This window comes from Astatotilapia calliptera, chromosome 8 (assembly GCF_964374335.1).
Source record: "Astatotilapia calliptera chromosome 8, fAstCal68.1, whole genome shotgun sequence".
Lineage (NCBI taxonomy): Eukaryota > Metazoa > Chordata > Actinopteri > Cichliformes > Cichlidae > Astatotilapia > Astatotilapia calliptera.
The window spans coordinates 10,203,649-10,228,487 of record NC_137429.1 but is presented as its reverse complement, the minus strand read 5'-3'; the positions used below and the strand labels follow the sequence as shown (position 1 = coordinate 10,228,487).

The 24,839-nt window shown below is 40.0% G+C and overlaps 1 protein-coding gene across 2 annotated transcripts in view; it reads left to right on the top strand.

The window, feature by feature from the left end:
• Positions 1-23,631, top strand: part of dock1 (dedicator of cytokinesis 1) — a 196,844-nt gene extending 173,213 nt beyond the window's left edge. For both annotated transcript variants that reach the window (XM_026178424.2, XM_026178422.2), the window contains exons 42-52: positions 1,185-1,266; positions 3,204-3,288; positions 6,015-6,101; positions 7,472-7,648; positions 9,531-9,614; positions 14,788-14,925; positions 17,078-17,220; positions 17,692-17,890; positions 19,947-20,121; positions 20,767-20,918; positions 22,749-23,631. In XM_026178424.2, the coding sequence (XP_026034209.2) occupies positions 1,185-1,266; positions 3,204-3,288; positions 6,015-6,101; positions 7,472-7,648; positions 9,531-9,614; positions 14,788-14,925; positions 17,078-17,220; positions 17,692-17,890; positions 19,947-20,121; positions 20,767-20,918; positions 22,749-22,844 (1,418 nt within the window). In that variant the 3' untranslated portion in view covers positions 22,845-23,631. The remainder of the gene's footprint in view (positions 1-1,184; positions 1,267-3,203; positions 3,289-6,014; positions 6,102-7,471; positions 7,649-9,530; positions 9,615-14,787; positions 14,926-17,077; positions 17,221-17,691; positions 17,891-19,946; positions 20,122-20,766; positions 20,919-22,748) is intronic.
• The last annotated feature ends 1,208 nt before the right edge of the window (positions 23,632-24,839 follow it).

Genomic DNA, 24,839 nt, shown 5'->3' with positions numbered 1-24,839 from the left:
ACAAAAAAAGATTGAAAAATCCCAAGAACTACATCTCAGACACTACAAGCCTCAGTTAGGATGTTAAATGTTAAAGTTCATGAAAGTATAATTAGAAAAAGACTGAACAAATGTGTCTTGTTTGGAATTGTTGCCAGAGGAAAACCTCTAGCCTTTCATGCAGCATGGCTTAGGTTTGCAAAGTTGCATTTGCACAAAACTTGTGGAACAATGTCCTTTGGACAAGACCAGATTAGAGGTGTTCACCTATAATGCACAGCACCACATTTGGGAACAACCAAACACCTTGCAGTCTCTTAGTTGAACTCGTCAAAGGGTTCAAGAGTCAAATATCAGGCCACCTGTCCAACAGCAAATGACTGGCCAAAATTAGGTCATATCCCAAGCACAGCAGCAAATCTATGAAAAAGAAAAGAATTGTGTTGTTGCAGTGGCCCAACCGAAGTCCAGGCTTAAATAGATTGAAATGTTGAGGCAGGATCTTAAGAGAGCTGTGCACAATGCAATCCCCACAAACCTCAATAAGCCTAAGTAATGTTGTAAAGAAGAGTGGGACAAAATTCCACAACGGTCTGAGAGGCTGATGAAGTCAATACTTGAAGAAAACACTTCAAGTCCAGAAAAAAAAAATTTTTATGAAAAAAAATGTTATTGCTTTTAAAAGTGCTTTGGGTGTACTTGGCTTTTCACAGGGCTGCAGCGAAAACTGCTCTGAAAACTATCTTTTTCAGATGGCTGTATAGGTCAGTCCAGAAGGTTAATAATATTACTGTCATTACTATGTCATCTTTTTTTTCCAGTAGCAATACATTACAACAAATTGTCAAGCACAGTCAGCAGTTGCGACAGATTAGCTGACCTCAGTGCCAGATGAAAGCTCGGGGCATGTTGTTTAAACTGCATTAGCCTGCATACAGTTATAAGATGCTTTGTAAATCCACCTCCACCCCAGCTTCTCCATTTCGTATCATTTCTGACTTGATATACAGCATAGCGATTGCCATTGATGTGTGCTGTGTTCTGTGAGGGCGTTTCTTCCCGAAGTCCTAGAACAGAGCTAGACTGCAAAATGTAAATTACTGCAGTATTAACTATAAGGTTGAATCGCCACCAGCTTCTGAGTAACTTCTCTTTAGTGATGTGTGTACAACAGTTTCATTTATTCCTTGATGTTTCTGCTTAAGACATCCAGTGTTTTACCGTGAAGCCCATTCTCGACCTGCCTGCCAAGTTTCAAAACAAGTCTGTCTCTGAGCAAATACTCAGGTAATAACAAAGTCCCTGCTCTTCACTTCTTCACAGTTACAGTGGATAACTCAGAGTCACATAAGATTAATTTCAATCTGGCAAAGCCAAGTTTACTTGCCCCCAGTCATTCAAACGGGTCAGCGAGCTTGTGGTGACACACGAGTCCAAGTGCATTCGCATTTTCGTGTGGCGTTCTGACTTATGCTATGGAGAAAGGCGATTAAATCTTGATTTAAATGTGGGTCTCTGTAGAACAAACAGCGCTTGACCTTCTTGTCGTTCTAGTGGTTATTACCTTTCAGCAGCCATCTGCTGTTATCAACTGTGCCAAGTACAACATTGTTCCTCTGACATCATTAATACCATTGTGTGGCGCGTCAGGGCCACAGCAAACATTGGGCCCTCATGCTCCCCTTTGTACACATTCTGTACGCCAGCCATGTGCTGCATCGCTCAGCTGTGCAAATTCACTTAGGTATGCCATCCAACGCATCAATGGGCATAATTAAAAGAAGACATTTACATGGGAAAGCCTTTAGGCAAATATACCTGCGCAGTGATCTTATCAGAAGCCCAGTCAAGGCACTGGTCATATTCCCCTGCATTGATCTTTTCAGCACGCTGTTGTCTTGCTCGCTAAGTGTATCTGATCAGAATATGTAACTTTGTTAAATGGCCTAGATTAGACAGCCGTGTTTAGAGACTGACAGAGGATTGCTCCATATAAACTTTCCATGATGCGTTTTCAGCTAACTCTATAACTTCTTCAACTCGCAGTGCTGTTCTCTCTGTCCCCCTCTCTCCATTTTCTCTCATTTATTCCCTCATTCAGTGAAAAGATCAGTGGTGCATAGCAATGAGACTGAGCTGTTTGAGCCACAGGGTCACAGCAGCAGGCAAAGCATACCCCAATCTGACCTTGCTTTGCCAGACTATGCTACTCCATCAATTCTAGCCCGCCAGCTAAAGACATGTAAAAGGCGTAATTGGGGTAACGCGGCTGATTTTAAACTGCTTTAATAACCTGTTTATTAAAGCAGAAGTTCAGAGGCTTCATTTTTTACGTGAAGGCCGAACTTTTTCAGCTAACTTGGGAATAGGTCTTATGTTCATTAAACAGTGTGCTGCCCTTTGCGAGTAAGCATAGACGGGAACATCTGGTCCTCGGTATAACATAAAAGGCTCAAATGTTGGGGCACCTGAGTCCAGCTTTTCTGTGTAGTCACAAATGGGTTTTTTGTTTTTTTGTGGTCTGTTCATCAAAAAGATTATCGGTCCTTCACAGAAAAAGTTCAAGCATCCCATCTGCACACATTGATCGCCATTTCTTTAATCATTATAGGGTTGTGGCTCTGGATTGGCACTGATTCAGTTCATATTTTCTTTATAATTATTTGCTAATAAAGCCAGTTCGCACGCTTTGAACCATATGGTGTGGTTTTGGAAATGGGAAATGCAATATGGTGTACTAATTTTCCTAGGAGACTGTGATTATGTCTCTTTATGCCAATAAGTGAGACAGATGAAGGTGGGCCGAAGAAAGCAAGTAATGAGCCTGTGTAAGGGAAGCCATGTATCCACAGCCACTATGTAACACCATCATTTTCCTGCTGTGAAAAGTCTGTTAACCTGATTTGGCAAATTTCCTCCCTGTTAGTCATGTGCCCCTGTCAGGTGTGCTGCAGCTTATCTGCATGTCTGACATCTCAGGCTAACTTTAGGGCCTCCCAGTTATGTGTGGGAGCCGAAAATGAATTTATTTCCCACAATGAGGCCATATCTCGGATAGTTAGTCAAAAGCCAAATGCAAATCACAATAATTCCTGTCACAGCTGCCCTGGGAGGCGGTTTGTCCTGTGTTTGACCTGAAGCAAAGCAATCAACCTTTGAATCAAGCTGTGGATTGCCCATAACAGTTTTAATTTACTCAGGTACTGATTTTTCTCCCTCCCCAGCTTCTACACGGTAAATGAAGTCCATAAATTCCAGTATTCCAGGCCGGTGAGGAAGGGAGAGAAGGATCCCGACAATGAGTTTGCGGTAATTCCCGTCTTTTTCTGTTTGTTTACTGTTACTTAGTTTTTCCCCATTTATTTGGTTAACTTCAGACATAAAATTAACATAAAGACTGTGTTACTGGACTACAGTAGAACATGTGAGTCTACGTTTACAGGAGCGGTAGAAATGGTAGGTTTAAAAAATGTGTACCAACCAGTAACTGTTAAAGAATTCCAGTTATACTGACAAAGAAAGAAAAATCTTTTTTCTTTGTCATTTACACACATTCAGAGATGAAACACAGGAAAAAAAATACAAGTAAATTTATGAAATAATTTCCCAGGAACAAATGACTCAGCTCCATTTGCAAGTTGCACACTTGCAAGATAATGTACTTAAGTAGGTTAAATTAGAGTAGGTAGGTTAGTAGCCTCCGAATCAAAAAGCTTGTCAGTGTTTTATGCTGAGATGTGGCAAGTGGAGTCGAGCTGAAAATGGATTTTCATTTTTGCCTGTTCTCATCAGGTTGCTGTTGTGTCACGGCCACCACCTTGAAATTTACTAGCGTAGGACTGAGAAATCTTTCAAGTTTATGATGCACGTATACTTACGTAGATATTTTCAGCACAGAAAATCAATAGCACCGCAGAACATAGAGCTAATTTACATAGGCAGAAGAATTTACACCGCAGAGGAGGGATAGACGGAGGATTTTATTCATCTTTGAACACAGGAGAAGGTGGTGCCAACAAGAGCATCCAAACAAAATAAAATCGCTGACAGTGATCTATCTCCAGTTTAGTAAATGCAACTATTACTGTCAAGTCGTTTTTTAGTTTATCTAGAGAGTTATTCTTTGTGCGCACTTAATAACCAGGTAGCAATAACAAGGACGACAAATTAAAGCCAGTCACGCTTTCCTCTGTGTTTACTGTGGCGTCACTTCAGCAGAACAGGGTGATGAATTTCACTCATCTTAGACTTGCTTCCCTTGTCAGACTGATTGGACTTTCTCTGTCCTGACAGAGCGATTATGGATATCTATTGCCTGACATATTGTGTCTGTCACATCTATTATGCATGTCAATAAACACAAATCCTTGTCATTTGCAGATGCTCCTGAGTGAGTAGTAAGTAGATTTTAAAGACAACGCAGTCTCTAAATATTTAAATAGAAGTATTAGTTTTCTTTTCAGATGTGTTGGTTGTTAAAAAGAGGCTGGAAACTACATTTGGAGCAGACCTCACTTGCAGGTGATCCCTGCCATGCAAGTTCTTTTTCTCAATGTGTACTGTTATTTGAGATTATAAATATTTGATGCTTTAGAAGCTATCCAATTTCATATCATATCCCATATTACAACTCCAATAACAAAAAAGTTGGGCTGATGTGTTTGTAAATAAATAACAGAATGCAGTGATTTGCAAATCGCACAAGCCCAAACCCAAGAGGCGGAGCTTCTCAGAAGTAAAGATGGGGAGAGGTTCACCAATCTGCAAAAAAACAAACACATCTACACATTTTTGAAAAACAGAATAATGCCCGTCAATGTAAAAATTGTGAAAAATTGAAATCTCTCATTATCTGTAGTACATAATATCATCAAAAGATAGAGGAAAAAGTGGACAAATCTCTGGGACAAATGACAAGACTGAACATCACTATTGGATGTCTGATTTTCAAGCTCTCAGGTGCATTTAAAACAGGCACGATTCTCAGTTGAAAGGCCTGCATTAGTGGTTTGCATTGGTGCTTTTGTAGACCACGGTCAGTGCAGAAAGGTAACTGCAAGTCTTTTTCAGGGACGGGCTTGCATATTTCAGTAAGACAATACTGCATCTGTTGCAATAGTGTTGCTTTGTAGTGGAAAAGCCTTGAACCTTTGCCAGCTGAAGACATTTGGTGCATCATGAAAGGAAAATTACGACAGAGGAAACCCAGTACTGCTGAGCAGCTAGAATCCATATCGGACCGGAACATTCTTCTCCCAAAAATCCAGTATCTGATCTCCTCAGTTGGCCCTGTGCCTTTTTAAAAAAATGTCTTACTGCCATCAAACACAAAATGAGTTTCTTTGTTTTTTCTTCAGCCATAAAAAGGTGGATAATGGGGTGTTGTCATTGTCACCTGGTTGAATGTGCGGGCAGGCAGGCTCAACACCCGAGTTTGAGAATAATTTGAGAATAAGGTGACGTAGGATGTTTTAATTGATACCATAGATTAGTCTACTTAAAATCTCAGAAAGTTTCAAATTCCAGTGACCTTGTTCTCAAGGTCAGGGGTCAATTTTCTGAACTTTTCTGAAATTTCTTACCATCTACTAGGAGGGTGACTGGTAGCACTGACAGCATAAACATTTGATTTCTATGTTCTGTTGTGAATAAAATATAGGATATATGAAATGTGGAAATCATTGCATTTTGTTTTTATTCTTTTTTTTCTTTTTTCTTTTTTTTTTTTAAAGTAAAGTGTGCGTGTTAGTCCCCATAGGGAAATTTTGTTTTTATTCTAATGTTACATTTTACACATTGTCTCAACATTTTTGGAACTGCCCTTGAGCACTTGAGCAAATGAGCTCCGATCCAGACGGGGAGGCAGTAGAGCCGTCTTCCAACCAAATCCATTGCGTCACTAAAGTCTCATCTATGCAACAGCAGTCTTGTTTCATTGCGATATCTTGGCACAGCTGCAGCTTGATCTGTTTAAAGAGCCACATTATCTTGATTTGAACTGTGTTCCAATTTTGTGTCTGTCTTTGTGTCTGCAGAACATGTGGATTGAGAGAACCACGTACTCTACAGCGTACAAACTTCCTGGCATCCTGCGCTGGTTTGAAGTCAAGTCAGTCTCCACTGTGAGTATGAAGGGCCTGTGTGCCAAGCAAGGCTCCTAATCAGATGAGGATCTGCAGGCTTGCTTAAAGACAATCAATGTGATTTGTCCACTTAAGCAGTATAGACGCAGGGGTGCCACTCCCCGGGCTAACGACAGGGCACGTTCTCTCTCTGCCAGATGGCCCACATTGATTCACCAGGCACTCCTGTTTCTACTGAAAATTGCTACACAGCACAAATATAACTGGAGAACAGTTCAGGCTTTGCTCTCCTTTCACTTTTTGTACAATTACCTGGATTACAGTATTGAAAACCCTTCAGACAACAGCAGAGGACCTAAGTGTTGACTGAAGCTTTATCAAAATGTAATTACTTTATCAGTGATTTTTTTTAAATGTTCATCCCCGAGTACGGGGAAAAAAAGTGCACCATATAAGTCATGAGCACAAGGGCAGATTATAGTGTCAATTAAGAGTCCAAACAGGCTTTTTTTTTTTTTTCATGTGTTTTTAGTTTGTCCCAAAACAAATGCACTACTTAGTGCGATTAGCCTTCCTTTACCTCCCAAACACCTGAGTCCATGTAGCAGAGTTTTACTCTCCATTGTCACACTAATTCGGAGCGGACACCTCTTCCTTCAGGCAGAGTTAGAATTTACTGTCAGGAGCAGCTTGCCCTCCAGATGAGCCAGGGAGAGGCAAGGTCCCTGAGGTCAGACTCTCTATTTAAAGCTTAATGACTGGGCTGAGATTCACCAGGCCTAATCCTTCCATCTGACAATTCTTTTTATCGAGCTGGCCTGAGACATACCGGAGCAGATTGGAGATTTGTCTCGCTTGTACAACATCTTTACTTTTTTGGCTTGGGTCTAATTCTGACATTTACTTAACAGTCCATGCATGTTTTCTCTAAACTCTTAATACAATGAAGTGATTTTTTTCATCCATCCAAGAGATGAGATTGCCCCTATGTGGAGTTAAATAGATTGTGTCGAAATTAGCTTTCACACCGTAGTGAAATGAATGACAACAGTTCCAAGTACTTCATTCATCTTTTCCTCTAAATTGCTAGTCTTTTTTTTTTTTTTTTGGCATGGGATTTGAAGTTCTGGTACATGAACACACTATCCATCTTCGTTTGACAGTTCCAGGTTTGTATATGGGCACGGTGATCAAAAATTATTCATTGTTTCTGTTTGATTTATGTGTGTAGTTAAGCGATCCTCAGCCTATCTTCTTATAACCTTTCTGTAATTCGTAACACAAAATGTTTCCCTTTGATTGTTGTAATCGCAGGGATGAAAGCAGTGTACAGTATGTGTATTTGCACTGAAACAGGCGAATAAGCACTGGGAATATCTGATATCACCTTTAACTTCTGTGCTACACAGGAGGAGATCAGTCCGTTGGAAAATGCTATTGAAACAATGCAGCAGACCAATGAGAAGATCAGCAGCATGGTACAGAGGCATCTCAATGATCCCAACCTTCCCATCAACCCGCTCTCCATGCTGTTGAATGGGATTGTGGACCCAGCTGTCATGGGAGGTTTTACCAACTACGAGAAGGTAGACAAATGAAAACAGTTCTGGATGTGTCTAAATCATCTTAACTTTTATACATTCATGTCCAAATCTTTAATTTGAACGTTTCCACAATTCATGAAGCTTTATTTTATCTTGTTCTAAATGCCGTGAAGGTTTGTTAAACATAAAGCTAGAACCAGGAGACTCAAATCTATAGGGCCAGTGCACAACCTTAAGACTCGGTTTCTAGCCTTAGGTGTTGTAAAGTTGAAATAAATGATGCCCCTTTATCTCTCTGGGCAAGATTGGCAGGAGCCTACCACAGCAGACATGACTAAAGATGACCCTAAGATGACCTTGAGACAGTTCAATACACAGAAGCAGGGGCATGATATATAAGATTCATACACTGAGAGGCAAAGCACTTATTTTTTTTCATTAGCCTACAGTTTTACACACCAGTGCTAGTCAGGTATTTTTATATTTTGAACAAGCTAAGCTAACAGTTTCCCCATTTTCCTTCTTTGTCGTAAGCTGAGCTAAGCATCCACTTCTCTAGCTTTGTAACTGCCATAAAGAATTCTAATAGACATGTCTTATGATCATCATCATCATCATCACAGAATCATCTCACACATTTTCCAAAAAAAGAAAAACACGAAACAAGAGGAATGCCTATGTTATTTATTGTTGCTTATAGTATATATTTTTGCATATAGTACACGTTAAGGATAAAAAGGTACTCCGTGTCTTTAAATTATCTCTAAGATCATCAAAGTATGTTTTAAACTCATTCAAATAAAAACACATTAATTTCCAGGTTATATTATATGATGTGAATTGGGTGTTATTATTAGAGTACCAAGTACCAAAACCCACTCATTTCCAGACCAGTGACTGACCAGTTAGCTTGATATATATCTGATTAGTAACTGGTCTGTTTAGCATCACTCGCTGCCCCATGCTGGTCGTCTCCGAGTGCCAAGATAAACTACATGTGGGCCACCACAAAAACATTCATAACAACAAACTTAATCAGACACTTAAATCACCCTAACCCAGATGAGCACTGACATTTTTAAGAAGTAAGCAAAGGCCAAGTGGCTAAAGCTGTCCAGAGTTCAGAGCCAGCAACAAGCCAGCAGACTCAGTAAGAGCACAGCATTAATGCAGTTTAAGTAACTGAACATCCTGTAATTTGTTGCCTAAATTCTAAAGCTTAAACTTTTTTTTTCCTGATCTGAATTGAAAAATAAAAGTCGGAATCAGAAAATTGCAATTAGCGCATCTCTACTTCTTCCTACTTCTTATCATCGTATGCTTGCTGCAAATTCTTGAATCCCTATCACTATGATGGTTAATGTTTTATACCTTTTTATTTATATCATGTTCCTTGTAGGTCATCATAAATCCATTATTTTTTCCTTTTCCAAAAGCCCAACTCAGTCTTCACTATTTCCTGTTTTTCATCATTTTTCACGTGTAATCCAAATACTATAGTGGCTCATGTGGTCTTTTTTCAGTTTTTTTTAACACAACCCTTTTACCCTTTTGATTATTTTAAAAAGCGATAGCCTATTGGGTTCTCTACCTGAAATAGAGTTATACCGGTCTTGAGGGTGCCTTCTGAGTCAGAGGAGAAGCAACGGGAATTCTTTGCCCTCAGGTCACTCCTTCGTCTCAGTGAAATAGTGCGAGCAGTGGATGAGAGATGGTTGTCTTGACTACATTTTTCACATCTTAACAGACCTTCCCAGTGCTTCACCCTTGTTTCATCTTTATTTCCTCCCAGTTTTCTTTTTACTTATATCGCAAACATCTTTACATTTTTACCTTTACCTAACTTTACTCCAGGTTTTCCTCCTTTCTATATAGTCATACTTACTCCAGTGTTTTTCTGTCTGCCATCTTTTTTTTTCTCCAGGCCTTTTTCAATGACAAGTACATCCAGGAGCATCCAGAGGACCTTGAAAAGATAGAGAAACTAAAGGACCTCATCGCCTGGCAGGTAAGACCATACCACTGAAGAGCCATGGGACACGTAGGTGAAAATGGCAAAGCATCATACGGGTCCAGGATTCAGGGAACAGTGCTTTTGCCAGTTTGTTTGAAATTATTTACTTTAAACGATGTTACATTCTTTGCATTCTTTTTCCATAGCACAAGTAAAGAGCATAGGAAGACATGGCCGACAGGCAGTCAAAATGCTGAGTATGGATTAGATGGTGTGAAGGAGCTTGGGAGGCATGAAAATGTGCATTCATCCCACTCAGTCTTTTAACATCATTGGCACTGGTTTGCATTCATTTGCTTTGGGCAAGTCACTATGGTTAAAATTATTAGAGAAGTTTATTAATGGAATCAACACCAGAAATGTTCAAACCTTGCACCACCATCTACAGCCTTCCAGACATTACGCTGTGTGATTTTGAAATTTAAAGTAAAATTGCATTTATGTGTGACACTTCATTAAAGTGATTATACATAAAAAATAAAAATGAATCAGTGTGAAACTTACAGCTGAACATACATTATTGTTTGTGCAGTAGCAGTAGTTTTCAGTGCAGTAACTCTTACAAACAGGGGAAATGTGAGCCTCTGTGAGCATCACTGCAACACTGAGCGAGATGCACATGCAGCAGGCAAGAAATGCACACGAGGACTGCTGGAAAGCAACATCCTGTTTAATAGAGTATAACTCTCTGGATCTGAACTGTGGGTTACTTTAATACTCAAGAAGTTGTGGTTTCCTGCCTTATGGTTCACCCAGGATCTGAACAGATACAAGAAAAGTCTGCTTCGTATTCTAAAGTTGTACCTCTCTCAGTTGTTTGTAAAATAGGTCGACTTTGTGCTCCGCATCTTTGGTGGAACTTCGCCGACTCTAAAAAGGAACGCTCTTTTGTTTTTGTTGTGCCTTTTGACTTTACATGGTTCAGTGATTCACACAGAAGAATGTATCTTGTATTCGTACCTCGCGTCTGACACTGATGATGCTGCTCACATAATTGTTTTGCTGTATAGCGAAGACTTTTTTTAAAAATACAATTTTCCATGTGTGCCTACTTTACTTAGACATACAAGTGGCGCGTACGTGGGGATCTGTAGGAAATCGCTGACTGAAGTAGAGGTTGACACAGCAGCGGCAGGTTACCTAAAAATAAGCATGTTGCTGCTTCATCACTCCTGGAACGTTGTGCATATCACAAAGGCGTTATACATGACAGGGTTGGAGCAAGCAGCTGGATTTCATCTCTAAGACCTATCAGTTATTTTTATACTTATCATGAAGCAATGGCAGCAAGCAGTAATCTTGGTGTGATTACCTTTGTGGCATAGGCTTTTATTTTTTAATTCCAGGGTACTACTCAGATAAGGAGCCATTTCAAAAAGTGTCCTTAAAATCATTGTTTCAAATTATTTCAAGGTTATTTGGTGTAATCATAATGCACACATGCCATAGAGGAAAGCCTATGCCAAACATACCCACAACAAACTTTAGAGCGATCACTAAAGCAGATTTGAATTGGTGTCAGCTGTCTCTTTGCCAGAGACTGCAGGCTTGTTTATCTTGTGTTTTGAATCCATCTAAATGAGACAAATGAAGGCAAGCCGGCTCCAATGAGCAAACTAAACGGGTAGAAATGAGCCGTTGTGCACTGCTATCCTGAAATACCCATTGTCCTCATTTAGTAATTAGAGAGAAATGAGCAAGTGGAAATCAGGAAAATAGGTGTTGTAAAAAAACAACAACAACAACAACTCCCTGGCAAGTACGAAGTAGGGTTTTTAGAAATGTTTATGTTTATAATTGGCTCTGGAAAGATGCCTAAATTAGTTCCTGAAACGCCTCACTTCTACATCGTTCAGTCTGTTTATGGGGAGCTAAACGATCAGGGGAATTTTCACCAGGGCATCAACATTGTATTCACTAGCATAAAAACATCATCTTTTAATGGCAGGCTTGTTTCCTAATAGGACCCTCTAACAGAAGCCTTTTTCTTTTGGTCGCTTCATCTCACATAAAGCGGAGTCTGCTTATTAGTCTGTCTGACTCGCCAAATGTTGCGTACGTCTCCAAGACCTGCGCGACCTTCACGAAAGGTCTTAATATGTCATCGCAGCTTTAATACCAAGCATCTCGAAGTCAGCGTGGCTGTCCTACCACCGCGGGGTGTGGCTCAGAAGTCTGTTTGTTGTGAATCAGAAAGGCAGTTGAATGACAGGGTTCAGTTAAGAACAGTAGGCTCTGTTTTTTTTTTTTTTTGGGGGGGGGGGGTTTAAACCACAGTGCCATTTCATTTATAGCTGTCAGCTGATAATACTGGCATTTGCCTGTTTATAAATGGGGCTCTAGCGTGATTTCTAATCGCTGCAGCCCACTAATTATGATGGCACAATATGTGAATTCGGGACACATTAAAAATTATTAAAAATTATTAAAAATAAACTGTTATAGGTTCATGATAGTCCTGGTTATTTTTTCAACCTTTAAAGCTTCTGACAAAAATTATCTTTTGTCATAAGGGGGTTAAAAAAGGACAGACGTGGCCACAATTGTACATTTGCATTGCCTCAGTATTGCCGTATTGTATCGCCTCTATGTAATTTTAGACACGCTTGTGTCTAGTTTCTGTGTTCACAGAACAGCAAAGTCATGCTGTTAGGCTTGAACTGTGCATGTTCTATTTAATAACCACTCATTTTCTTGTACTCGTGACTCCTTTGTGCTCAGTTCGTCTGACCTTCTCTGCAAGCAGTCTGTAGTTTTACAAACTGCTGTGTTGGTTTAGATACACTCTTCCACTGTTTTTGCTACCGTCATTTATCAATATCGGGGCAGAAAACTCAAACTACCCACATGTCAATATCCTTCGTGCCATTTTGATTGTCTTCTAATATATTAATGAATGCTATTTTCAAAGCTTGCATGAAAGGGGGCACTGTTAGTGACATGTTATTGTCACTGTGACTTATGATCAACAACAACACTCTTAGCTTTGCCTAGCCTCCCCAACTAGCATGTCATCTCTGACACCTCAGCTTTGCCTCTTTATCCCGTAAAATAACTCAAATGTACCTCTTCCATGAAGTAAACTAGTTTTTACAGTTTGTATTGTCATGACTCTGTAAGATAATGTTTACCGTGGACTTGGTGTTGGCTTTTTATGAATGCAGAACCAAGTCCCCAGTTTCTAATAATGACATTCACCTTAGCATCACGAGAGCTGATATCTCTTACTGATATGCCAAATTGTGAAACTGATAAACAGATATCTCTCTTAGACAGCCGGAGAGGATTAAAAGCATTTTTTAAAAAGTTAAGTTATGTAATTAGACTCGCAAGTTTGTGTGTGTTTGTGTGCGCATATACGCACGTGTGTGTGTTGACAACCTTGAGCCTAAGTGTCTTCCGCAATGAGCTTATCGCTGTGCAGCCACCAAGCAGAAATCTGTTGCCATGCCTCAACTCAGCCGCACTCAATCATCCAAAGGTCTATAAAAAGATGTGGGTATCCTGGGAGACGTGAATCTTGCCTCAGCTTTCACTCTCGCTGTGTTTTTTCATTGCTTTTTCATCTCACAACACTTCGTCCTTCAAAAACTCCTCTCCCCCCTCCTTTCTCTTAACCTTTTTCACCTTCTGCCTCTCTTTTCCTTCCCTTTGCCTTTTCATACCCAGACGCATCTTTTCCTTCTTCCGTGAGATCCCAGTGGTGATGATGCAGGTGCTCACTAACAGGGGGAATGCCTGCATGGTGTCTGTGGCCTCCATTTCATTTATGCTTTCGGGCCAAAGGTTTTGTGATTCTCATATCACAGGATGCTGTTTATTAGCACATCGTATCACATACCTGAGAACATATAGCTAGGTGGCTAGTATCTTTTAACAGGTGTGTTTCTGCGCTGCTAATCTTCCTTTCTGACAGAAATTCTTATCTTGACATGGGTGTAAATAAAATATAAATGATTTGGGGAATATTATGAAACATTGCATCACAAAAGTGCATTGGTGTTTTGGACAAGTTGAATGAAGTGGGCTCATGATATGATATGCCCTGGGAGGAAGTTTGTCCTCGGGGAATATAAAGAAGGGTAGGCTAGGGAAGGTCAGGTTAGCACACACACAAACACTTTTCTTTATTATCCCACCTATCCAATATGTCTCACGTCTCACAGATTATTTCTTCCATTTGTTCAGGTGAATTTGTTTCATTGTCTGACTGGGATCAGTAAATGCAGATGTTGAAATTAAATCCCGTTTAATGCAGTTTTTTTTTTAAGCTATTCATCAGAGGGGAATTACAAACACCTTTTTTCAGCTTTAACTGTATTTCTCGTTTATAGAGGTAACGCGGTAAAGTAATATTTTTACAGTTGCTATGGGAGAGAAGGGATCTGCTGTTAACACAGCTGACTATAACATCTTTGCTTTTTTCTGCCAAAGATGGCATGAAACACCTCTGCAAAAAAAAAACAGAAAACCCTCAACCTGTGATTTTAACCAGCAGAGAGGAAAATAACACTCAAATGGTCACTCTCCCAAGGGATGGTGCGTCCTCCTCTTACCAGATTTAGTCAGCAGAGCTGTGGCACTGGGGTTTCCTAATTACTAGTTTTCAGCAGTTTCAGTCTTCCCCCCTACTCTCGCTCACTGCCTGTCTTTCTCCCTTTTCCTCTACCTGAGCTGCTTCTGGTATGTGTTTAGATTTTGTTATTCACCAGCTTCCTACAGAGTGGGAGGCAGCAGTGTTCCTGAAAGGATGCATTATACTGTTTTTTGCAATCAGATATGGAGAAGAAAACATCCAACCAAACAAAGTAGATGCCTGTTTTCATTGCCATGTTTTAATTTATATGTTGCATTGATGTTGGTGGGGTCAGGAAGGCAGCGGTAGTGTCATGGCAACAGCTTTCTGTAACATGTTCCTGCTTCCACCTGGATAAGCTTGCAGTGCATATGCAAAATTACTGATGTACTTTTACTGCTGGTGCTGAATATGCACATCCAAGAGGGCAATGAGCTAAAGGACATGTGCATGAAATTAAGTTTATGAAGTTAATGACAGACGCTAATGCATTCCTCTGAAGGAAGAAGCAGCATGTAGCTGATCTCTCATCTCTGCAGTCCAGGGTGTGTTTGATGAAGTTGTCTCACGCTGCTGTTTTTCTTCCACCAGATTCCGCATCTCGCTGAAGGTGTTCGGATCCATGGAGAGAAGGTCACAGAGGCACTGAGGCCTTTTCATGACCGCATGGAGGCGTGCTTTAAGCAACTGCGGGAGAAGGTGGAGAAACAGTATGGGGTAAAGTCTCTGGTAAGAGCTTTTTCCTGTACTAGAGCTTCTTTTTTTTTCTTTCTTTTCTTTAAACACAGACAGTGCTTTGTAGCTCAGTGTGCTAATTTTAACAGGGACTAATGGGATCTGCAGTTCTTTCTGGTGCTTGGCTAACGATTTCTGTGAGATGGACTTTCTGAAATATTTTATAATATTATTTGTTATTGTTACATCTCTCATACATCCATTATGTAGGATGTTGATCTTCCTTTTTCTGTGGTCAGATTGTAGTTTGTACATTTATTCATGTCTTTAATATTCAAAAGGTAGCACTAATGAAATTACATGTTCTTTCTTTAGTATTTTGTTAGGTTTGTGTCATTAGAATATACCTAATTACGGGTGTATTCCCAGAAAATTTAAAGGCTTTCTTGACCCGGATTAAAGTTGCAAAGAAACAATGTCCATCTTCGAATGACGCTTTCATTTTCATTCAAATTCCAAATTCTGTCTCACAGAGCTGTGTTGGCAAAACATGTCCATAGATGCATAAACGCCTTTCAGAGTGCTCAAAACCATCTTTGTGGAAAGCAGACAAGATGTTTGCATATATTTTTTTCATAATGACACAAAAACGAGGTGCAAACAATTCACTTTTTTGGTTTGTCATTAAAACAGATACAGGTGTAGGTTGCACACAAACATGGCAACTGAGAAGGACTGACTCTTGTTAGGACTTACAGGATTTTCCTGTGTCATAAAGTGCTTCCAAACTTTTATAATCTGGCGTCTGAACCAGAAAATAGAGCGAAACAATTCGGTGAGATTTCTAAGTCGAGATGCTCGGGCTGACGTGATAAAAATGGCAAATTCACAGTTTAGTTTGCTGTTGTGTGTCACGTGTGTTTTTCTTTTTGCTCCAGTCAGCTGTGAAGTTAGTGTGTGTGTGTGTGTGTGTGTGTGCGCGCATGGTGGGGTAGCCTCCATCTCTCTCTTCTTTTACAGATTTAATTGCTGCTTGACCAAGCTTTTCACTCAATCTTGCCTGAGGTAACGGGGCACCTGCCCATTTTTAAAGTAAGAGGGTGGTGACCTTTCAAACAAGAGAAAAGCTATCTCTTTCCAGGGTGTGATAATGAGGTTACCCTATCAGGTGTGTGATGGCCCCTTTCTTTGGCTGAAAAGACTCTTTAAATGCAAAAGGTTCCTTTGTTAGAGCTGCTGTTGCGAGATTTTTCTTTTGTCAGATTTCAGCAAAAATTAATAGTCCTACAAGATTCCTTCTTTTTCTTTTTACCGCTAACCTTGTATGTTCAGATAAGCGGCTCTGTTACGAGCTCTGTACTGGACATCGGTTTAGGATAAAACTGCAAAAGACCTTCAGCTTTACAGTTTTCCTGTCACAAGCCAGCTATATATTGTGGGCGGTTTTATTGGCAGCTGGAGTGTTTTTAATGCTGTGTAAAAAAATTATCACCTTTCTTCCTGGTATGGAGGTGCTGACCATTCGAGTGACTGCAAAATGGTCGAGCTGGCAGTGATTATACAAAAGTATAATCACTGCCAGCTAGTGAAAGAGTGACAAATTAAAGGGGAAAGCCAACATAAAGTGTCTAAATGAAGTGTTGTGCCACCATGTGTCAGCAAAAGGCCTTCGGTGTGCCTTGGGCGTTGATTTCACAATTCTTTGCTGCAGTGATGGAAGCCATTTTCCCCCTCATTTGATGTTATGATGAGCACCACCTGACATCAAAGTCCAAAATCTCTCCCTAGGTGTTAATTTAGGTTGCAATCTAGTGACTATGAAGAAGATTCCTGTCATTTTCTTGCTTAGTATTGATTTGCAGTGACCCTTCCATCTAATGGGAGAAGTGGGTCTAGTGTAGGCCTTCTCCTGCTCACTTAGATCATTTCCACTTGTAGTTTTGATGGAAAAAAATGTGATTCAGGAGCCCCCATGCAGGATTTTTATATATACCACAGAGGATGATTTCATGGTAATTGCTCCTCTGTACCATGCCATATATTTGTTCTTTCTCTACTCTTTTAATCTGGGATTTCCTGTAATTTGTCACCCACTGCTACCTTATTCACCGAGCACTTTCTAAGTAACTACAAAGCAATCAGTAACATTTAAACTAAATAATTTTCTGTTTTTTATTTGTTTGTTTGTTTTCTTCTCTGCTGCCAGCCTCCAGCAGATGAACGGCGGGGACCTCGTCCTCCCTCCATGGTGAGGTCCTTCACCATGCCCTCCTCCCAAAGGCCACTGTCAGTAGCTTCAGTCACCTCCATCTCCTCTGACAACTCACCCTCCAGGCCCGGCTCAGATGGGTAACACCATGCTTCACTATTCTTTGGGGCATAAATTATGTCATCTCTAGCATTCGTTCTGTTTTTTTGTTCTTGCAGGAATCAATGTTGTTTTTTTGGGGGGGAGAAAAATCGTGTCATTTATACACAGAGGTGCCACTTTGATTTCTTATCTAAGAGAATTTCAGAGAAAGTGCTTGAAAAATGCATCTGCTTTCTTTCTTCCAGTTCACATGCAGGTTGAAACTTTAACAACTTCACATTGAAATTGTGACTGAAGTATTCTTTGCGCTATTAGCTCTGTTTGTTATTTAATCAGAATGTACATAAAACACATGCATGCAGCAGATTTGTGTAGATCTTTGAAACTGATTACTATTGATAAAGGAATATTCCCACATGTTCTCTGGCATGAGTCGGGATATACAAATTAACACATTTTGTTTGAGTTGATGTATTGTTTTTATTATTATTATTATTATTATTATTCAGTTTTGCGCTGGAGCCTCTTCTACCAAAGAAGCTGCACACCAAGTCTCAGGACAAACTAGACCGTGATGAACCCGAGAAGGACCGCAAAGAGAAGAAGAAGGAGAAGAGGAACAGTAAGCACCAGGAGGTCTTTGACAAAGAGATGAAAACAGCGGACATCTCTCTGCAGCCAGCTGAAGCTGTCATACTGTCAGAGACGGTACGTTTTTACGTCTTCTGTTTGGGTCGGTCATTCTCGTAACTCTGCTGGCTTGTGTCAAACATTTGGACTCTGGGATAGATTGGAGTTTGAGGTCAGAGGTTACTGTGACCACACAAGGCATGATAAATTAAGAATTTATATGCTAATTATGACCCAATAAGACATAAATGTCAAATAGAATGAAATGGGAAGTGATGAAGTTTGAATATCCAAAAGGCCGAGGGTCAACTTCACTGCGACATCATAATGTGCTCCCAAAACACTTTTCTTGTTGTTATTCAGCTACTTTATAAATCAGGAACAGAAGGAGAAATTCTAACTGTATTTATAATTTGATCAGATACTCATTTGGTGACACTAATTTTAGGCGCCCAAATAGAAAGTGTCTCTTTTCTAGCTGTCACCTGACATAGATCCGGGTGAGAACAGATTTCTAAAACGACGACCGTCTTTAACCTGCTAGCTCACAAGTAGGAAGACCAAATGATGTTTTTGCACCAGTGTGCTAAAAAAGGTAGCTAACAGCCCAGTGCAATCACCAATAGAAAATGGATGTGATGCGAGCTGTGGATACTCTCCAGGCACCTCGCTTGCCTAGACCGCAGAGTATTTCAAGTGGTGTGATCACTGTGGACTGCTTCCTGCTGGGTGAAAACAGACAGTTGTAGAAAACATCCCAACTTGTTTCCCCCAAAGTTCACACGGGAAAACAGGCATGTAAGTGCAATTTCACCGATTGGAGGAGACGTGCAACTGCAAGGTGAAAACTGTGGTTTCAAATTATTTTCGTTTGTTTTTACCAACCTTCCTTATACTCTTTTAAACCTTCTAAGAGAAAAGTATTAAAGGCAAAAAAATCCAGAAAAGTTTGGCAAGTAAACATGTGATCACCTAATGCAATCATAACCTGTCTTTTTCCACTTGCACATAAAACATTGTGCAATATATGTCGCACGGCAAACATCAGTGGGCCATAGAATAGAGAAATATCCCTGCTGTGTCTTTTGGTGTTACTGTGAAGGTGTTTTTTTTTTTTTTGTCTTCCCTCTCATGTAGAGTAAGAGAAGCTACAAACAAGAGTATTTCAGTTATGTTTTGTTCTCTTCAGATCTTTGACTTGGTCTTTATTTTCTTGCCTTTTCCTCTCTCCATGATGTAGCTCACAATTCTGCTTCTCAACTGTTCCCTCGGTTCTCTTTTTACTCTTCATATCTTCATCTCTCCCCCTCTCCTCTCTCTTTCTCTGTTGTGTTCATGTCCCTCTTCACCACCGCTGTGTCCATTACAGCCGAGTGGTATCACTGTGTTCTCATTGCCCAGTGGGAATGCTCCCTGGCTAACGGCAGTAAGATAAGGGCAGGAATGGAATCCAAAAGAAGCCCCTGGCAACAGTGGAGCCGTCTGGCTCATGATGCGAGCGTCATGCCCCCGGGGTCAAGGGTAGAGAACCTATTGGTCTCCGGTGATTACCACATACTAGGATGTAGTAGCTCGGTGTGAAAGTATAATCTGGAATCAAGAAATTGCTTTTTTCACCCACAATGTGAATTTCATCTTCAGCATTCAAGAGAAAATTAAATCCCTGAATAAAGTGTGTTACTTTTAGTGTCTCCCTTGTGGCTGACTGTTTCAGTTGGCCAATTACAAAGTTGTTTGTTAATGTCGACTACAGAGTGGAATAGCCCTCAGGATACAGCTTTTCATATTCAAATTCCTGCTATACCAAAGTGGAGAAAACACAGTCTTGCATGCAAACAATTATTTGTAGCCACAAATAAGTTCCTGCAGTCCAACAAGAACATTTATCTGAATGGTTTTTGCTTTCCTTCACATATAGCCCGTTCAATATGGCTGTATATACACACATGTGAAAATAAAATGTTCCCCTTTAAGGGATCTTTTATTGGCTCCCTATGATATTTAATCAAAAGTCTCTTGTCAGTAAATTTTATTCTCAGTTCTATTTTATTGACTTCTGTAACTTTCGTTGTTTACTTTGAGCCCGCTGTAATATCACACTGATATCTTGTTTTCTTTATGTCTGATCACACAGATAAGCCCTCTGCGGCCCCAGAGACCAAGAAGCCAAGTCCTTAATCAAATTGTTGGAGACCGCCGTCTTTCTGTGTCACCTGGACCCCCTACTTCTTCCTCCAGCTCCTCCTCGCAGTGCCCCCCACCCATTACACCAAGGAGCAAAGTTTCCTACAACCTGCATGCCGTTTCCAGTAAGACGTCGTACTTTGCTGCCATTCAGCATTATTTTTGTTTCTGTTTTTTTACCGTGACACGTTGTAACTGCAGTATTTTAGGGGTTTCTGTGTGTATATTCGCACACCAAGTAGTTTCACGGTAACATTACCATTAGCATTTTCTGTCCATACAGCAAATCTAAGGCTGACACTTGTCTTTATCTTGATGACAGACGCTTGTCTTTATATATCTATGTATAGATATATCTATATCTATATATAGATATATCTATATATAGATATATCTATATCTATATATATAGATATATATATATATATATATATATCTATATATAGATATATATATATATATCTATATATAGATAGATAGATGTTTCATAGGACTCCATACCTACTGCAGAGCCAGAAAATCCATTATTCAGTAGAGGTATACTGTTCTGTACTGTAAATTCCCCTCAAATGTGCGAAGTAATGACTGTCTCCGAAATTTAAGTCCCCTTTCTTCTAGTTTCTTTGAAAAAAAAATTAATTAGTCTCAATCAACATAAATTTCTCAGAAATGGACCCTTTTTGAACTCTTCTGGGTACCAGCCCTGCTGTGTAAGATATTCTAATGTAGTTCAATGACGAATGTGAGCTGATGAGTGCCCTCTTGCACAGGTCTGGAGCTGAACGGGATGGGTTGCCCTGACAAAGGTGAAACCCCTCCTCCGCTGCCTTTGAAAAGCAACACAGCTGATTACGGCAACCTGCTAGATAATCAAGACTTGACGAGTCCCTCGACACCTCCACCACCCCCTCCACATCAAAGAGTAGGTGTTTTAATTAGAGCTGAGAGCAGCTTCTTAATGATGCATGGCACTTGTAATGAAACGAGCGACCGCTACACGCACTTGACATTTGGGTCAGCCTCCTCCACTATCCCCTGCTCGTGTACTTCCTGTGCTGACGTGTGCGAGTTCGTGCATGTGTGTTTTTTGTTTACATTTGGGCTCGTTGTGGATTTGTCCGTCATTTTTTAGAATGTGTGTCACAGAAAAGTGTAGACATCAGTCAGTTAGCAGCAAGAGCCCACACCCACCTGTCCACCCAGTGTTATTTATACTCATTGCCCCTGGTGCTCAGACGTGATTGATTGGATGATTACTTTACCTCTCACATCCATCAGAAGCCCTCGTGTTGTTAATCAGCGGCTCATCTCTCCACGCTCGGCGACTTCTACTCTAGCCAGCTTCACCACTCTGTTAACTAATCTTATTTATCCACTGTCACGGCCCACAGACAGGTAGTAAAACAGAGCCACATGCACACCGTGTGGCAGCAAGCTGACAGTAATGTAGTGAGCGCAGATGTCCTGAGACTGAGTGACAGCCATTCTTCATTTACAGTTTTGATGGAGGCAGAGGTGAGGTCACTGACTTGCATTACTCCTTGTCTGTACTCTCTGCTGGGAACTCAGGTGTTTGAGGAGGAGAATTCAGGTGGAGAGACAGGCTTAAACAGCTGAGACATTTTCCATCTGGATTAAATAAGACTTGAAATCACCTTTCACTTATCTCAACACACCAGAAGATCTCTAGCCACTAATCTTTATTCGTACCACCTCCCCGTTTAATTCTTTTTGTTTTAAAATGTTATCCAATTTTTCTGTCAAATTGTTCAACAGTTTTTCAAATTAATTAATAATACAAAAATTCTAAGTATTAACAATTTTAAAAATGTCACGGCATTTTTAAGAAAGTAATGTTTTTTTCCTGGATATTTTAGCTGTAACTGAAAATATCTACTGCCTGATGACAGTTTTCTCAAATGGTCAGTGGGACTGTAAAAGCAACATAAGACTTGGCAATTCCAAGATCATAAGGACACCCATCTGTTAAGAACATTGAAATTGTTCAACAAGGTTGGAAGCAATGTGTCCCCAACCCTGGTCCAGAAAATTGTGCTAAGATGTTGCATTTATCCAAGAATCACCTCCATCTTGAAGAATTCGTCAGACTATTGAATACAGATTTCAGGGTCTAAACTTCAGCAAAGTCTTGATATAATGCTAGCCTCAGAGGCTACTAATCCATTGCTGAAGCCCATAAACCTCAAGGTACATTTGGCATTTACAAAGCAGCAGTTGGAGAAGGGAGAAACTTTGTAGTCATGCAGTTTGTGCTCTGATAAAAAAAAAGACTTGCACACAGGGACACAGTGAAATGTGGTGAGCCCTTTGGCAGGAAAACAGGTTTCTGTTTCCTTCACAAAGCATACAAACAGGAGTCTGAATAATTGTGTGCTTAACTGTTATCATTGGTTATCATTATATAGTAGTTTTATCGCTTGATGCAATCAGGGTGGAGGATTGAGTTGGTGAAATAATGTGTGTTGTAAAAGAAGGTGAGAAATCTTTGCTCTGTAAACTCTATCTTACTACTTCCGTCATTTGTAGAGCCATGCAGGCTGTAAGATAAGGTATGACCTGTTTTAATAAATCAAAGCCTTGTGTTTAATAAATTATTTAAGATGATCCAAGTATTAACCTCTTGTAAAAGAAAAAATAATATGGGAGCAATAGAACATGCTAATCTTGCGCTTTAAATCCAAAACTATTTTGCAAAAACGAGGTTTCACGTTCCCGTTTTGTCTGTTCGCAGCAATTTCCGCCACCTCTTCCGAGCAAGACTCCTCCTCCACCTCCTCCCAAGACCACCAGGAAACAGGCCTCCATCGATTCAGGAATTGTGCAGTAAACAAAGAAACTTGACAGTAGGACCAAACAACACACTGACAACGCAACAAAAACAACATCAACAGTAACCCCAGAAAAGTGGTTGTTTTTACCCACACATTCCTCGCTTCCCTGTCCCAGCTTGACAAGATGAATACCTCACCGCAGCCCGCCCCCTCGTACCATCTTTTCTTTTCCTTTCTTTTTTTATGTTATGTTTTTTTTGCCTGCTGTTTGACGATGATGCAGTCTGCAGCTGGGAGCATGTTGCACAGAAGCATTCACTGAATTTGCAGATGCTGTCTAGGACCGACACAATGCCGCATCGAAATTTTATTGTGACATTGTGCTGAGACAGACGAGCTTGGACCAACGGCTTTCCAGTACTGACCCACTCTCAAATATATGAGAGCAAATGGCTCATTAAAGCATTATTTCCCTCTTTACTCATATTCCCACTGTGTACAGAGGTTTGTATATAGGACTATTTTATTTCAGGTTTTTTGTATGTGACTTGATTATGATTTTTTGTATTAACGTGTCATTAGATTAAGTGGCATTTATATGAACAAAAAAGGGCTTGTAGGTTTTGAATTGACAGGGGCTTTACAAAGTTGGTATGTGGAAAAAAAAAGATGGATTTTATTGGTAAAATTTTGGAGTGCACATACAACTAACTCCTACCACGTTATCATTGTTCAGATCTTGTCCTTGATTGCTGTAACCTTGGATTTCAGTAATAATGACTGTTCCCAATTCACTACTGACATGACTTCTGAATAAACTTTCAAATGTATGTATTTTTAAAAGATGATGTCTTCCTCATTATTTCTGCGCGCGGCGAGAGGTGCTGAAAATAGACGCGAGTGTTTGCACATTTCAGAAATCCTGAACAAATTGGCAATCTGTATGTTTCCTCACTTCAGCTGAGCACTAACGAAGCTTTCTGCTTCTCCTGCTTAATTGACAGCCATCGCCGCAGCCACTTCTTTATCAGTGGTGTGTTATCGGGAAATGCCGCTTACATGTACTCAAATGCATTTTCATTTGCATAATTTGTCCTCTCGCTAAACGATCGTTTCTGTTTTCGAAGCCGAATGTGTGAATGCGACCCGTGTTTGAAAGTGGCGACGCGTCAATAAGCCAGCAAACAACAGCTGCCAGCTTTGTCCTGCCTCGTACGATCTTGAATTCTCGTTTTATGGGAGCTGCTGAAGGGCACACCAAGATTTTCATTTTTTCTTTCTTTCTTTTTTAGTCTGGGTGGTTTCCACGCTTCTCGAGTATAATGACGTGTCATCTAAATAAGTGGCTATCCTTGAAACTTCCTGGGATTTCTGTCCTGGACAGATTTAATATATTGTGACTCCAGATTAATAGTTGGAGTGGAAAGTCGGTGTATAATTATTACTTGGAGAGCAGCTTTAAATTACATTGCGCTTTAATTACATTAATAATATGCATTCTTCTGGGTGTTGGTGCAATAACTTAATATAAAGCCTTGTGGCAGCATGCCCAGGTTTAAGGAAATAACTGTTGTTATAATGTTCTTTATCAAATGTTATAGAGTGCTGTTTTAATCAACAAATTACAGACTGGAAGGTCATATTGTGACAATTTTATTAATCATTTTAATAACCTAGACATTGATAATTACTGTTGTTTTCCTGTTTCTTTAACAATGAAAGAAGTTTTAATAGTTACTGAATTTTAAAAAACAGTCGTGTTTGTTGTAAAGTGCAAAAATTCGCCGGGTGCCCCTCCAACCAGTTTTCATCCTTATTATGTTATAAATAATATGACGCCAATAATATTAATATCTTTCAGCCTGTTAGCTACACTAACAAGTCGACTGCTGGTGTCCTGAGACTGACTCCCAGCAGTGCAAAATCAACTCAGTCATGTTAAGTCTGATTCAGAGTTTCCATTGTTTACACCAAAACGTTTATTACAAGACAAAAGTAATATTAGGCAATCACTTATTAGTTACACCTTGCTAGTACAAGGTTGGACCATC